Source organism: Seriola lalandi, unplaced genomic scaffold (assembly GCF_002814215.2).
Source record: "Seriola lalandi dorsalis isolate HSWRI2012SDOR001 ecotype SW California unplaced genomic scaffold, Sedor1 jcf7180002054524, whole genome shotgun sequence".
In the NCBI taxonomy this organism is placed as follows: Eukaryota; Metazoa; Chordata; class Actinopteri; order Carangiformes; family Carangidae; genus Seriola; species Seriola lalandi.
In genome coordinates, this window is record NW_019525077.1 from 2,394,518 (window position 1) to 2,410,784 (window position 16,267).

Genomic DNA, 16,267 nt, shown 5'->3' on the forward strand with positions numbered 1-16,267 from the left:
TCCATACTTGGTTGACCGGCTCTGCTTCATGCTGCAGTGGGCAACCACCGGTAATAATGTCCCAAGTTAGACACACACGGACCCTGACTGACATCACATGCATTTCCTGTCCCCCAACCCCACCCTGAACCATCACAACTGCACATTCAAACCCAGCTATTAATCTGACAAGACAGCACACACACAGAAACACAACATCCAAGTGTGGCCATTTAAAGCTTAATTCCATTGAAATTTTACTTATACTTATTAAATCTTTAATATTGTAAATGTTTGAGGCAACTAATTATTACACCTTAGAAACACATCACAGACTTGGATGTTTTATCCTTCCACATTTTCTCTGTGTATTTTATTTTCTCCAAGCAAAATGAACCAGACTCTTTAACTCTGGATTAATAGTTGAAATAGACCTTGTAATGACAGTATGAGGTTGTATTTTATTAATCAAACATGAGCCGATCAACCAATCTCTAAAATGTCTGATATGTCTGTTACTATGACCTTTTTGCCACAAAATTATATGAATGAAAACATGATATCAAACCATCCAAGATACAAATAAAAATACATTAAAATACATAATACAAAGAAATGTATTTATATGTATATGACTATATAAATTTTTAAAGTAATAATAAATCAGATTGAACCCACAATGGAACAATTGAACATTTAAACATCACAAATTAGCAGATAAACTAATATCCACATTAACAAATTCAACTGGAAATGGTTTGTGGAACGCACTTGGTTATACTTGTGTGTGTTTGTATACATGTGTGACGCATTCAAAGTCTGCGATGTCATTTTGATTATCATTAAGTCTATGAATGATATGAGCGTCAGCGCATTCAGTTTGAAATGAAATAATGGAAACTAAACTAAAGCGCCAAGTCTCATCTTTAATTTGAGTAGGTTTACATCAATAAAGAAAGACCTGTGTGGGAGATACGGCCCTTTAAACAACGTAGTGCCCGAATTTTAGGGACTGAAAAGTAACTGGACACTTGCACACATGCACAAAAAAAGCTCACATGTGACTTGGAGCTGAGAGTTGCCATTTAGATGGAGGTGAAGTGAACATGCCTCAGTCTGGGTGAGAGACAGTTTGGACGCTTCACCGCTGCAAAGGTAAAGGGGTTCGCTGGATTTACAACCCAAAGCAAAAGTATTACCTCTGCAAGAAGAGTTGCTCCCAGCTCTGGTGGGATCACTGATGTTGAGGCAGTTGTTTGTTTGCGAACATCAGTGAAATTAATTGGGAGCACCGATATTCACGATGGGCCTCCTACAGTACACAACAGAGGAAAAAAGTCACATTTAAAGTTAAAAGAACAGTCTAACATCACGACAATCAAAAACCTCAATGAGGAGCTCGTGTATTTGGCTTTAATCCATATCCTTATAACGTTCATATCCAACTTTTACCTTCACGTAATGCTCCATTCAATATGTAAAAATATGCTTTTTTTTTTATTTTACTTGATTCTGTGGAAATTATGAAATGCTAAAATACTTGGTGCGGATTGTTTATGTTTACTGATGGTCACATGGTCAATTGTGTCAATCAGCAAAATGGAAGCTCATGTAAATAGTTGTTGCTTAATGTTTTTCTTTTATGTGAAAAAACAATCTATAATTAGTAAAACATTAGTATCTCCTCTAGTTTTCATTTTCTTGCAACCGCATATTGATTGTGTGTAGTATTGATTCAGCTCTGTCACATTTACAAGTTATTAGCTCCTGCACAGAAAATTGCAGATCTTGCTGAATACATCTTCAGAGCTGAAAACACACTTTAAAATATTTTGACTGTATATTTTTCTAAGGAGGATTTAATTTTGGTTTTACTTAAATTTCTAAGAATCTTTTTTTTTTTGTTCTCCAAAAGTACAGTGTACAGAACAGCTAAATGTGTGCAACAGTACAATAAATACTACCCGTATATTAACACATTAGCATCCATATTACAAAAGTTTTATTGGACATAGTGGATTTAGATAATCTGTTCTTTAGAAAGGAGGATTATTTTAATTTTCTTTAAACTTTTTGTTGTATAATTAATTTTAATGTATATATTTTTTGTATTTTTCACCAGCTGCAATGTTAAACTCAGTAGTTTTATTTCATTGTATATGGGAATTTGAAGGTTTGGTGAATTAATTACTCAAATTAATCATTAGTGATATGTTTATTTTACACAATCAATTTCTTCCCTTTCTTCGTACTCACTTTTCATTAAATTTCCCCCCAAAAAAATATTTGCGGAAGAAAATCTTTAACTTTCCCAAAATTAGAAAATGCAACACGAGTCTGCCTCTGGTGGTAAACAGCAATTATTTATTGAAATGAAATTAAAAAGAATAAGTACCAGATCTATTGCATTATTGTAACATTTTGTTTCTGTAAGGGGGGGGGTTGCTCTACTGTTTTTTCTCTTGTAGGATGTAGTGAACACAAATATACAAGGAACATTCAGCTATCACAGATTGCACACCAGATACTGTAGTAATGCAGTCTAATACAAGACCACCAAAATAATCCAAGATTTTCTCTTTTTTTTTCCTCCTCCATCGTCTTCTTCTTTAACTAGTCCTAGATTTTTTTTCTCCATAAAGAGTACAAAAGTCCGCCCAGAGTTGGGGACACGATCTGCAGCTCTGTACACAAACCTGACGCTTGGTCACTCGGGGTAACTCATCAGACAATGCCTCCAAAAAACAAGAAAACCCAAAAGAGAATAAATCCAAAAAAAAAAAAAAAAAGATAATATAATGCCGAGAACATGTACAATGCACTGACACAGAAAGTCAGCTGTGTTAATAGACATGCAACAAGTAACAAAACTTGCTGAAATCGCAATAATCATTAAAAAAAATCTAAAACCAGTTATAATTGCATAAATACTTTGTACAGTTCATTTATCCGCTGTGAAATGCACCTCTGTTAAAATGACAACGTAAAACTGCATTCATTAAAAACTCGCACTTCCTCTCGACTTTTCTTCTTCTTTTTTCTTTTTTTTTTGTACACATGAAGGTGCAAAACAAACTGTTGATTGATAGAAGCCGACTCGGCCTGTTCAGCTAGGTGGCATGATTGCACGCTAAATTACAGTACGTAAATGCAGAATGATACAAGAAGGACGATGACAAGAGTGCATATCATTAGTATAACGTCAGGGATCTGTGGGGAGGGGGTGAATATTAAAGTACTTTCTCAAAAGTATTTTCTTTTCTTTTGTTGTTTTAGACTCTGTGAAGACTTGTGGGAAACAAGAAGGACAAAAAAAAAAGTCTCTCTGGGAAAGAAAGTAAGCAGCACTTGAATGCACCGTTGTTGCCCACAGAACCACAAACAAAAAGACATGAAGACGTGAATGAAATTAGAAGGGGGGGGGCAAATCAAAGGAAACATATTAAAGTCTATTCATGAAAACAATAGCACTTTGTTTCTGTGGAACTACTGAGGCCAGCAGCAGCCGTCCAGTAAAACAGCATTTTGTGGTGACATATTATAAACGTGTGCACGTGACAAACTCTTTCTCTTGACTCAGCTGTTGTACACCGTCGACTCTGAGCTGGTTTCAATGGCGTTACTTGCATTTAAAAGGCTCCTACTTCTGATTTTGGCGGCTCCTGGTGGTGGCATTAAAAAATTGACACTACATACATACATTAGTATTTTAAACATGCTGCACAGGCACCACGTATCTCTGATAAAATAAAGGATTTCTTGAAGGATTGAGGACATTTTCCTTCTTCTTCAGATGAATAAACTCAGAGATCATCTGTAAGATCCACTGAAGCAAATCTAAAAACTGAAATATTTTCCTCAGCTCATCAAACATCGTTTCCCCAGGACGGTGACAGTTTGTTGTTGTCCTTGTTTCCATCGTTGTTTACCAATACGGCTTTATAATAAAAAGCCATTGATCTGAATTTGCTTTGTCACTGACGTTTCATTGCACTGTGTCCATCAAGATGTTTGTTGCCGACTTCCTGATAATGACAAGATGACTCCTAGTGTAGTTTTCTTAAACACTGTTGTCTTTTGTTTTTTCTCTTGGCTCATGTCTTGTTTTATCTTGTTTTATCTTCCAATATGAATTTATGGACGGTGACACAGCAGCAGGGACGATGACCAGGCAAACTCATAACAAAAGCCTTAACAGTGCAAAACAACAAGTGGACAAAAACATATGTTTTGGCACAAATAAACCCTCACAGATTTGTCCACAAGTAATTCCTCCAGTTCCTCTGAACTATTTTTCAACCCATATTTTAATCAAGAAAATATTTCATTTTAACCCCAAAACCTTCCCTCAACTAATCTTTAAATCAACAAACAGGATAACCAAATCCATAACTGGTCATTTCAGTAAGTTATCAGTGCATTCGATTCCTTCCTGGCCATCTGACTGGATTGGAGCAAGAACAGGGAACAAGTTAGTGTGAAACGAGCAGCTGATATGAATGTTTGTCACCTCAAAATACAGTTTTAATCCTCGTCTACTGGGCTCAGTAGCTAGGATGTGAAATCGGTCAGTTGTGGACATTATTCCCTGCATGTGTTCCACAACTGCAACATAAAGAATCAAAGGGTCAAACAGCAGCTCTGTCCCACTATCTCCATGCGTTTCACCTTTTTAGACGAAACACTTGTTGATTTCATGATTTCATGGCCCAAATGATTATTTACATCTCAGAAGTCGACAGACTTTCTCTCCGTGCTGAAAACGACTCTTTGAAAAAAAGGTGCTTGGCTGCTGCTCCTCCAGTTTAACATCTTCTACATGGATAAAGTGTATGGAGTGCCACGTTCGCTGCTGTATTAATGCCACAGGATCTAAGTGAAGTCCAGCAAACGACAAATAAAAACTACAATTCATACGAAGAGTCCCTTTTCTGTGTTGCATTCAAAAACCTGTACAGTAACTAAAACGAGGCTTAAAAGACACGATGGAAAATAAATGTGCAGCAAATATTACATGTGCGTGTTGTGTGCATTGTTTTTGTTTTACCCAATTCTTATTTTTTCACAGATGATGAACCCATGACGTTTTCTCTCCAAACAAAATAAAAAAAATAGGAAAACATACAAAATCTCAAAATAAATGGAGTGATATGGTTTAAAAATAAAGAATAAAAAAAAAAAAAAAAAATAAAAAAAAAATCTGAAAAGATAATGTGTCCAGTCTTCGAAAAGCAGCAGCAACAAAGATTCTCCAAATGGGAATTCATATAACGGACAGAATAGATGATAGGTTAAAAAAAAAAAAAAAAAAAAAAAAAAAAATCAATATAATTGAAAGATTGAAACAATTTGGCAAAAAAAAAAAAAAAAAAGGAAAAAAGGAAAAAAGGAAAAGATAATCAGTTATAAATCTCTTTCTGATGGTGATGGCTTGACACTGTGGGCAACGCACACACACACAAAATAAATCACATTTTTGTAAACAACAACAACAAAAAAAATTGATCAGGAAATTATAAAGAATTTTGCATAACTAGACCCACTAGTAAATTCAACCCACAGACATTAATTATTGACATTCATATCCCTCCCTCCCTCCGTGTAATTCCTCTGGACTTGCCGTGACTCGTGACGCAGACTACACACAATCGATTTAGTTTGTTTTGTTTTTTAAAGCCAGGAGTGGTTAGTCACAACGCTATGTTACAGGCAATTTGTTTTTGTATTTTTTTTTTTTTTTCTTCTCATTGACCTTATTTTTTGTTCTGTGTTTGTTCCTCTTAGAGTTAAAAAGGCCATGGTAATTATTTACAATATACACAAGTTTGTTATTTGTCTTGCAGTGAAAGGGGAAGTGAGTTTTTCCCTGTTCTTGATCTCAAAGCAACGATGGCGGGTGATTGATTCAAGCGTGTGTTTGCTTTTTTTTTTTTGCTTTTTTTTCCCTCCAGGAGACGAGTGCGGGTGGTAAAGTGGTGATTGAGTTTTTTTTTTTTTTCTCTTCTTCTGAGTTTTACTGCTGTGATGATGAAAGAGCCGACGTTCCCTCCTGTTAACGTCTGTCAGTGTGTTACAGGACATGTGGTTACTGTTGGGGTAAAGGGGGGTTTTGAGGGAGAGAGTTTTGGGTTATGTTGGAGGTGCTGAGGGGACAACAAGGCAGGTAGAGGAATGAAATGCTCCTAAGGAAGGAGTCCTCAAAAGGAGGGGTTTATTTTGCCGGCGGCGGCAGGTGGAGGTGGAGGCGGAGCTCAGTTTCTGCAGCCGTCCTCGACGCTTCGCTCATGTTGCAGGTTGTAGTAACAGTTCTGACAAACTCGCACCGGAGACGAGATCTTCAGCCTCTTGATCTCTGATTGGAAGCGACTGCACCTGAAAAACACGGAGAGACAAGGTGGATATTTAAAAAAAAAAAAAAAAAAAAAAAAAAAAAAAAAGGCAGGAAATTCAGGTTCTGAGCAAAGATGTTATGAAGAACAAAGCAGAACAGTGGAGGAAAACATGAAAATATATTGACATATGCAGCTTAAGTGTAAGTTTCCTACTAACAACACAGTTATCAATGAATCTTATCAGTTAATAATGAGTTCAGATGTAATAACAGAGGACCCGGGACAGAGCCCTGGGGAACGCCAAGTTAAAAGACGCTGAGGATGAAGTGAAAAGGAAAGATGCAAAGTGTTTAACAGCAGTGCTCCTGACAGTCGGAGAGAAATTCTGCAGAACAAATAACACAAAACGTTAATAATAGTTCATTCAAATGTATGAAAAATCTTCAGTAACGATAAGAAACTGAAGGAACTGGAAATAATATAGAACTGAAGAATATATCATTAAGGAAACTTAAGCAAAAAGCCACATATATCTATCATATTTAATATTAGAATAATAAAGTGTGTTAGCTAGAAGTTCACTTGTGTTACCTCTGTCTATTATTACCATGACCTAAGAATATTGTCAGAAACATAACCCAACATTAAATATTCATGGCTAAATAGGCAGCAATCAACATTCATCAGCTAATCTGTTTTATCAGGACTGAGTGGGTGTGGTTCACTCAGACAGCGGCCGTGGAACATGAACAAAATAACCCACCAACTATCTTCAGGTTCTCGTTTAAATTCTAATTTCAAAAATTCTGATTGGTTGACAGAAAAAACTGGCCCTGACTACAACAGTACGGACAGAAATCCGTCAAGAGAAACAACCAAAACTTAAAATAAATAAAAAAAAAAACCCAAAAAGAAACTGTAAAAGAAACGAGAGTCGGCAATCATTTTCTTACTTCTGGCAGAAGAGCTGGCCGCAGTTCCTGCAATGGTGGCGTCGCTCAGTGAGGGAGAAACGAACCGTGCAGCCGGAGCAGCTGTCGACGACCTCATCCTTCACCCAGTGATCGGCCGCCGAGCGACCCGGCTGGTCGCTCACCGACCAGCTGAACACCCGACCACGCCCATCGCCCACCAGGATCTTACTGTGGTCCCTGAGGAGAGGGCGATAAAGGGGGGGCGGGGCCGAGAGAATTACAAGGTGGATGGGAAGAAGGTGAAATTGTACCTTGCGTTCAAAAGGATCGTCAGTTTGGGCAATATGGCAACAACAGTATGTCCGTCACACCGATAATTCACAAAAATAAAAATATCATCTCTGTCAGTTTGGTGTCAGACGCTCTGCTCTCTTACTTGGAGATGGCGAGGGAGGAGATCTCTGCTGGGTGAGCGTTGTCCTTGCGATCGAACGCCGTGTGCATGGTGAGTTTACTCCGGAAGACCAGCTGGCGCTCCCATCTGTAGCCTGAGGACACAAAACACAAACACTCAGAGAAGCAGCATTTTAAACATCCCATCAGTGCAGGAAATTCTGAGGGAAATTATGTTTTCTCTGTAGCGTTCTTGCTTAAAACCTGAAAATTTTGCGACCGACTGAAACACTCACACGCACCTGCCCTGAGCTGGTTATACGTCCGTGCCTCCATGGTGGAGGGCTGGAGGGGCTGAGGCACGGAGCCCTGGCCTGGATGAGCCGGATGAGGGTGGGGGCCTTTGGTTTGGCCCTCAGAGTAGTTGACGAACACGAAGCCGTCCTTCTCGTCAATGCTCAGGGTGTCGGACCAGCGGTGAGAGTCGTCAGAGCCGCTGTCCATCGACCACGAGGCTCCCGTTCGGGCTGAGGGACCTTAGAGGTTTTTATTAATCAGGAGTGAGAACATCAGTTTGGACGGAGGGTCACGGCTCAGAAAAGGCAGTTTCTAATCTTGGTGAAGGAATTACACAGGAAATTAAACGGAGAAGAGAAAGGTGGAATGACAAAGCAAAAACGGTCCTTGTGGACAAAGAAAACTTTGGATGAATTTAATTAAACAGTTAAAGTTAAAGGTGACTAAAGTTTAAGCTTCTTATATTTAGCCTCAGTAAAACACATGAACATGGAGGACTAAACTGTCGGTGAGCTGATGGTTGATTACCTCTGGGTCTGTGGACGGCGCTGCCCGGCTGGCTGCCTCCACCTGTCGACGGGTTGCGTGGTGCTTTGGGCTCCTGGCTCAGACTGGGCTCGTCTCCGTCCGACTCGCTGCTGTCATCATCACCGTTGTGACTCTCGCCGCCCTCTGAGAGATTTAACAAATGAGACTTGACTTTTCAACTTTGTGAACTAGTTGTGAATATAAATCAAAAAAGGAGTTAAAACATCAGTTTATTATGTTTTGGGACGTGACGCCGCAGCTGTAATCAGTTTTTGTTTTCCCTCTAAAACTCACCGATCTTCTCCTCGCCACAGCAGTCAGGCACATCTGGCTCCATCGGCTCTGGAGCAGGGGTTTCTGGGACTTGGAGAAACTCCATTCTCCAAAACTACAAAAAACAAGGGAAAAGTTTCATTAATTTAATGTTTTCAAGAATGGGTTGATACGAGCCATCGCAAGCGAGGATCTCTGATCTAATCTGCGATGAGGTGAGTGGAGGACAGGACACTGTTAGCATGAGAAGACAATTAAAGTGGTCACGGTTACCCTGACGACGCCATCAGAGTGACCCGTGACTATGACATTCTGCGTGTCCCACTCGTTCATCTCCGACACGCAGCAGCACAGGATCTGCTGGCTGCGTCCCGTGAAGGTGTTGGCGCTGGCGATGGGGCTGCCGTTGATGCTCCACACGTGGATGTAGGTGCCGGCGCAGGAAACGATGTCCCCCTGCACACGCACACACACACCCACACACACACACACACTCTTTCTATTACATTTGTTCTGTGACTTCCTGTTGGTTCACTCATATTTATCGTCCTTCATTTGGAGCTAAAAGAAGAAATTAAAGCCGGGACCCACCGTCAGTTCGTTGATGCACAGAGCAGAGACGGGCGCCCGGTGTCCCCTGAGCTGCGTGACGAAGGACAGCTTGTTGAGGTCCCAGATGATGCAGGTTCGATCCCGCGAGCCGCTCACAACAATGTGGTACGCCGACGACGCCGTCAGACACGTTACGGCGTCCGTGTGGCCCAGTAACGCCTACGATAGAAATGAGATGAAATCAACTAATTTCAACACCAGAGTTTTCTGCTCTGAAGAGTTCTTTAATGAATAATTTTAAGCTTGTTCATTAGATGTTTCTTATCTTATAACGGTCAGTGCGTTTACCTGTTTGAGCACAAGCGACTTGGCCCTCTCCTTGGACGTTCCCGTCTCCCACACACAGATGGCGGTGCTGGTGCCGCCGGTGATGACCAGCTTGGGGTTCGGACATATGGCACACAGGATCTGCCCCCACTCTGACAGACACTCATACACCACCAACGCCTGAAACCAGAATTATGATTAGGATGGAAGACCGGCTCCCCGACGGGTGCAGAGGTGCGGAAACGAAGCCTGAGGTTTGATCCGTTCTGGTTGTTGATCGACGATATCGCCGATCAACAACCCCTGCAACTGACTACTTTGAATTTTAAGGCTTTAAAAAGTCCTGAAAAGATTTACAAATGTAGTGAGAGTTCACCAATGAATTCACTGAAGATAAAGAAACTAGAACCATAAACCTTTTGACCTGTTTTGTGTTTTACAAGGAGAAAAATCTGATGCCCAAGTAACAGTTTCAAACAGAGAACATGAGAGACGTCTGTAAAAAGCTGCTGCTGTAAAAACTGAGGGGTCAGTGAGTAAAGTGTATTTTTATGGCAGCACCAGCAGGGGGAAACGCAGAGTAATGTTTCACTTTAACCTGCCAGCTTCAAGGTGAAACACAAGCAAGAGGGGAATCTGAAGAAGGTAAAATCTGCTGACTCATTACCAGTAACTCTGGATAAGGAAGTCAGTAAAAAAATACAAATACCAATCAGCCCTGAGAATAACGAAGCGTGCACTCTGAGGAAACCTGTGGTTGCTATAGTAACTGTTGCGGACCTTGTCGGATTCATAGTTAGCCAGACGGCAGCTGAGGTCGGCGTAGCCCCAGGCGAAGGTCTTGCTCCAGGTCGGGGGAGCCAGGACTTTGTTTTGCTCCACGGCGAGGATGCCCTTGTCGGTGCACACGATCTGTCCCACGGGTTCCTTCAGCTCTGGAGAGGAGTAACACAGAGACATGGTGTGAGCGCTGAGTCTGACGGCATTCATGCACCTGAGGGAAGTCGGCGCCGTGCAATTTCTTTGTGTTCTGTTATTCAGAAAGAATAACAAGCGACAAGTGTCGTACCTTTGACAGGCGCTAGAGAAGGTCTGAGATTGTCCAGATGATGGAAGAAGATCTTGTCGCCGCTGGCGCTCGGAGGAACGCTTGCTACGTCGCCGTTGGCTTTACTGCGTACCCGTTTGGGAGGGTGGGGCTTCTTAAACAGCTGAAACACACGAGAATATCAACATGTGAGTGATTAAAGAGTGGGATTTAAACATTCACTAGGAGCTAAATGATGTGATGAATGTCCTGACTGACAGTTTGGAGCCACGTTAGCAGCTAGGTGTGGCTGTGACGCTCATTACAGGGAAGACACTGATGGATGGATGAAAAAAATAGGGAAACAACTTCGCTAATGTGGCTAAAAAACTAGCTGCTGGTGACAGTTATCATTGATGTTTTAATAGCAGTGGTAGTGGTCGTAACAGCAGCTGCAGTCAAGGTTGTAAATGTGATCTTACTAGTGGTAGTAATCAGAGTAAGCAAGGTTTAAGAGGTAGTTTTGTCATGTTAGCATTAGCATTAGCGGCACTAGCGGCATCAGATGTTATAGTTTTGGTTGTAGAGGAGTAGGAGAAGAAACAGCCGGTGTCCAACCTGTTTGGGGATTTGTCCGAAGTTGTTGATGAAGCCAATGGTGGCCGTCTCTTTCAGCGGGTCGTTGATGTTGTAGATGTCCACCTGACCCTCGTAGAACAGGTGGTGGAAGACGTTGACGGCCTCCACCGCCGGCGGCCCCTGCTGCTTGTAGCCAAAAATCAGGTCGATCCACTCGTGGAGGTGGGCCGACACGTAGTCGCACTCCAGTGCCTGGAGGGAGGGGGGAGGAGAACACGGAGGTTAGATGGAGGTGTGTTCGCTGAAACTGAGACCTGTCACACAGGCGTGGGTCGGGACTTCCTACCTCTCTGTGGACTCTGATGAACTCTCGGGGGTCGCCCTTGGCCCAAGGCGGCAGGATCACGTCACCCAGCTTGGTGCCGTTCTGCTTGGCACCTGGTACGTCAAACAGCAGAAGGCAGACAGGACATTAATATTCATGCGCTCAGTTCGACTTGTGCTGCCATCAGCCGTCACTGTCCACGCCTCCTTCAATACTGACCCAGGTCGAAGTTGTTGGAGTTGAGCATGAACTCTGGCAGGTAGAAGAACTCGGGGATGAGCTCCTTGACGTCGGCCATGTTGTGCTTGGAGGCAGAGAGCCAGGCCTCACGCACGCTGTGGAACATCCTGTCAGCTAGGTCAAAATGACCTCCCTAACAATCACACACACACACACACACACACACACACACACACACACACACACACACACACACACACAGTTTGACGGTTAACATCAGGCGACTGAAAGCACCAACAGTTTGTCATCTGGGCTTCTATGTACCCTAACAACTTTTATTCATTTGGTTCTATTTTCCTCTGGAGTAGGACTAAAGACCACCATCTATCATAATTTTCTTAGTAAATAAACAATTTAATTTCACTCTGTAGTTGAGCTTAATTCTAGAACAAGGTCTGAGATTTCCCAAAATGTCTTGACCACTGGGAAAATGTAGATGCAGAACATTTTGGTGGACAAGAAGAGCTGAGATCAAACCTGAAGTCTGAGGAAAATCTGTGTGAACGGCTCCATCCGGACCAGGTAAGAGGCTACAATCATGGCCGATGAGTAGTGGGTGCCGTAGTGGTATGCCGGGGTTTCACCTGGTGTGACAAGGGGGGGGGGGGCAAGAGTGTCAAACATGAAAAACACAGCTTTGGTTTTTGGTTTTGCACAGGAAGTTCTGAACCAGATCAGCTGAGAAAGACGGTGCGGATATGAAACAGATCAGAATAAATGTGTCATCAGGGAGTGAAACTTCCACAGACACAGAGTCACGAGGTCTCACTCGTATAAGAATCTCTGTGTTCAACAACAACATGCTGCTTGATTTTGGATATAGGTTTTAGTATTAGCGCAGGTCAGTGTGATTTATTTCCATATCTTGTATTTTACTCAGTTTTTTAACTTTATGTCCTCGCCTCAGTCAGCTGGTTAACTCGTGTCTTACCGTTGGGGTCTTCCCAGTCCTTGTACCTCTTCTTGTACTGCGTCAGTCTGTCGTCGGTCTGGGCGCCCATCGGCTTGGCGAGGTTGCGGAACGTCTTGGGGTTGCTCAGGTCCAGCTCCTGTTTACAGAGGAGTTTAACATGCACATGTTAAAAACACTGGCGATATGGCCCTGGTGCCGTCGTCATAGCGACATTATACCTTGTCCTACCTAGTACCATACCTAGTCGTGACATCTGATGCCAGAGAAAAAAAAAAAAAAAAAAAAAAAAAGTTCAGTTACCTCTGAGTCGTAGTCGGCCAGGATCCAGGGGAAGACGGGGTACTGCATCAGGTCGTTGTAGGATCGTCCTGCCAGCGTGTTCAGATGCATCAGGTACTGGAAGTTACTAATCTCTCCTCGCTGGAAAACACACACACACACACACACACACACACACACACACACACACACACACACACACACGTATGTCACAGCTGCAGTTTGTGCCGCTGAAGTGAACAGTGGGCTTAAACCGACAAGTCCAGGTTCTTACCTCCCATCTTTGAGTCACTGACTTCTCACCGACAAGGGTGCTGAGCAGACCGGACCTGACAGACACCAGAACAGACAGGACGTTCAGTGAGAACAGCTGAGTGGTTCTCCTTTAATCTTTTAACCACAAACGTGGGATGGTGTGGTTTCATTTGCCTTTATTTTGATTCATTATGAGAGAAGACCAAACCTGCTGTTTATCAAAATGATTTTAGGCAAAAAAAAAAAAAAAATTTATATCTGCAGATTAATCATCCAAAGATGGTTATGCGACTCAGTCTGTGCTAAATGTAGCGTGAAGGACGTCTTACCCCTGTTCAACACTGGTGTTGGGCCTCTGGCCTGAAACCGACTCGGAGCTGTCGGCAAGCGAAGGCACCACAGCCAAGAACCTGCAGGGAATTAATTCAAATAATGAAAATGAGAAAGTGAAAAATGTAGATAAACATATACAGCTCCGTCTGACTGAAGTTACCTTTGTAAAATTCCTCTTTTCTGCAAAACTCCCAGGATAAACTCAGTAAACAGTATATTACAATATGAAACTCTAAAGAAATGATTCTTTCTGTTACTGAAACACGAGAGAAGCAGCAGCCAAAAGCAGATCTGTGCTTTATATTTGTCTTCAGTACCTTTGGTAAACTTTGTTGCGGACTCCTTTCTGGAAGGCTAACAGGTAGTTCCTCCCGTCGGCTGAGAAGACCTCCACTGCCATCGGCTGAAAGAGACACAGCGCACATTTATACTCACAAAACAAGGTAGTTTTGAGTCTGTCATGACGACTTTAATGATGCAAAAATGTTTGTGTGTGTGTGTGTGTGTGTGTGTGTGTGTGTGTGTGTGCCCACCTGCAGCAGGTAGCGTCTCTTGTGCACCTCCTTGATGTCTTCGTAGGCGAAGATGCTGCAGGTTCTCTTCAGCTGGCTCTGGCCTTGTCTCGCTCCTCGGGGGATGATGGCCTCGTGCAAACTGGACAAACAGAACAGACCGTGATGCATTTAAGAGTGGGTCAGTTTAAGTTTAAGTTTAAACCATGACGTGACCGGAAGAAATGTGTTGTTTTCTGCTTCTAAAATCATCATAAGGTTCCTAATAAATGAAAAATGACCGATGTGAAGTGTGATGGTCGAGACTAATGCTACGCCTGTTTATCTACTTTTTCATTATTAATCTGCCAATTATTTCCTTCATTTATCCAGTTTAATTGTTTAATATACAATGTCAAAAACATCTAAAATTGCTGCCTTCAAATGTTTAAATCAGTTAATACTCGACAAACTGCAACCACAGTTAAGTAGTAGATAAATATTAGTCGAAAGATACGAGACTGTATGGAAGCTGTAGAGAGTGAAACCCCCGGGGGTGTGGGGGGGGGCACAGGATAAAATCTAGGTGCCATCTGTCGGTAATAGGTTTTTCCTTTTTCTAGGTGTTCTCCAACGGTGCCTCAGAGGAACAAAGCAAGTTCCCTAAAAGGAAGGAATATGTAAAAGCTTTGCTGAGTTTCACAACGCATGCTCCATCGGCAGCATTACATCATCCTGGCAGCAGAAACTCCCACTGCAGTGTCCAGAGGAATGATGTCATCCCTCAACTCGGGGAGAGAAAGGACAGCGACTGTGTGATCTGTGAACTGCAGCCTCACCCGGGGTTAACGGCGCCCGTTACAGGCGTCCACACCTCGATTACACACTGACAGATTCAGGGGTACTTGCACGTACTTGGGCGGCAGCGTGTCGATGTCCCTGATCTCCCTGGACACGGTCATGGTGTAGCCGTCGATGACGTAGAAGTGCTCTTTCCCGAACAGCAGCAGACCCTCGCTGGTGTCCAGACCTTGAACTCTGGCACAGCGGTACATGTGCTGAATCTGGAACAGCGGGTGTGAGACACAGGCAGGAGATAATAATTAGCTTGAAGATGCACTTTCTGTCTGAATCAGTGACTGATGGTTGAACAGCTCCGTGGCAACCAGAGGAAATACAGCAGCACCTGACTGAGTGCTGTGCGCCGAGACGACGATGCAGGGAAACTATACACTTTAATGAGGAAGTTCACTTCAGTCGTGATTAAAAGATTTTAAAATCATCTCAGTTGAGTTTAGTCAAAGTCAGAGCAGCAGTTCACGACCTAAGATGTGACTCACAGCATCACCATGAGAGAGGCACAGTGTTTACGAGACATTGAAAGGTGAAATTTGCTTAAAGATAAAGAATAATATTGCAATTAGTCATTTTACTTATATTTTAATGTTGTGCATGAGATTTATAATGTTCAGTCCTGCAGCTTGAGAGTTTTTAAAAAGCTGAATATTATAAAAACTTTCACTTTACTTCCAGTTTACAGCATCATGTGGATCAAATCTCTCAAATGTAAAAAGATCCCAGAACCAGACGACTCTTGACCCCCAGCGAGTAAATACTGACGGTGAACGTACCGCACTTGTAAAGCGCTTCTCTAGTGTTTTCGACCACACACACAATTTAAGGTTCAGTATTTTGCCTTGGACACGTGGACCGGAGGAGCCGGGGATCGAACCGCCGACCCTGATACTGAGCTTCCAGTGCTTTTGGTAACATACAGTTGATGGACATTAAACCTTGCAGAGGAAATCTTGATATCACTGACAGTGTGTCCATGTTGCTGTTGCAATGTTAATGATAATTCAGAATTAATACTTGTAATATACAACAAAAATAGTTGTTTGACTCAAGTTATTACCACAATGAATCCACCTAAAATCTAAGACAATACAAAGCTGTAGTGAAGTGTGCAGAAATGTAAATAAGGTCATAACATTGAGCTTCTGTACAGTTCACAGCACTGGATTCTTTCAGCCATTGGCTCATTTGTTCCCGTGTCTCTCTCTGACCTTCTCTCCCTCCTCCAGCAGGCGCAGCAGCGACGTGTTGTCGGTCCTCTGCTCCTCCTCGGGGCCTCCCGACTCCAACAGCTGTTCCTGAAGCTGCTCCTGACTGTCCTCGTCTGCGCCGTCCGCCGTGGACCGAGACCTCTTCAGAGGAGCCTTTACCAGAC

At 42.5% G+C, this 16,267-nt stretch overlaps 1 protein-coding gene across 1 annotated transcript in view; it reads right to left on the bottom strand.

Annotated features, from left to right (window-relative positions):
• Window positions 1-2,323: 2,323 nt before the first annotated feature.
• Window positions 2,324-16,267, bottom strand: part of wdfy3 (WD repeat and FYVE domain containing 3) — a 76,309-nt gene continuing 62,365 nt past the window's right edge. Inside the window, exons 44-66 of the mRNA XM_087176082.1 lie at window positions 16,104-16,267; window positions 14,953-15,101; window positions 14,080-14,200; window positions 13,864-13,949; window positions 13,543-13,623; window positions 13,233-13,287; window positions 12,980-13,099; window positions 12,698-12,815; window positions 12,244-12,350; window positions 11,746-11,899; window positions 11,548-11,639; window positions 11,241-11,453; window positions 10,665-10,806; window positions 10,376-10,530; window positions 9,617-9,775; window positions 9,308-9,487; window positions 8,990-9,172; window positions 8,738-8,831; window positions 8,444-8,587; window positions 7,921-8,154; window positions 7,662-7,773; window positions 7,265-7,462; window positions 2,324-6,351 (exon numbers count right to left, since the gene is read on the bottom strand). Coding sequence (XP_087032208.1) covers window positions 6,231-6,351; window positions 7,265-7,462; window positions 7,662-7,773; window positions 7,921-8,154; window positions 8,444-8,587; window positions 8,738-8,831; window positions 8,990-9,172; window positions 9,308-9,487; window positions 9,617-9,775; window positions 10,376-10,530; window positions 10,665-10,806; window positions 11,241-11,453; window positions 11,548-11,639; window positions 11,746-11,899; window positions 12,244-12,350; window positions 12,698-12,815; window positions 12,980-13,099; window positions 13,233-13,287; window positions 13,543-13,623; window positions 13,864-13,949; window positions 14,080-14,200; window positions 14,953-15,101; window positions 16,104-16,267 — 3,182 coding nt within the window. The 3' untranslated portion in view covers window positions 2,324-6,230. The remainder of the gene's footprint in view (window positions 6,352-7,264; window positions 7,463-7,661; window positions 7,774-7,920; window positions 8,155-8,443; window positions 8,588-8,737; window positions 8,832-8,989; window positions 9,173-9,307; window positions 9,488-9,616; window positions 9,776-10,375; window positions 10,531-10,664; window positions 10,807-11,240; window positions 11,454-11,547; window positions 11,640-11,745; window positions 11,900-12,243; window positions 12,351-12,697; window positions 12,816-12,979; window positions 13,100-13,232; window positions 13,288-13,542; window positions 13,624-13,863; window positions 13,950-14,079; window positions 14,201-14,952; window positions 15,102-16,103) is intronic.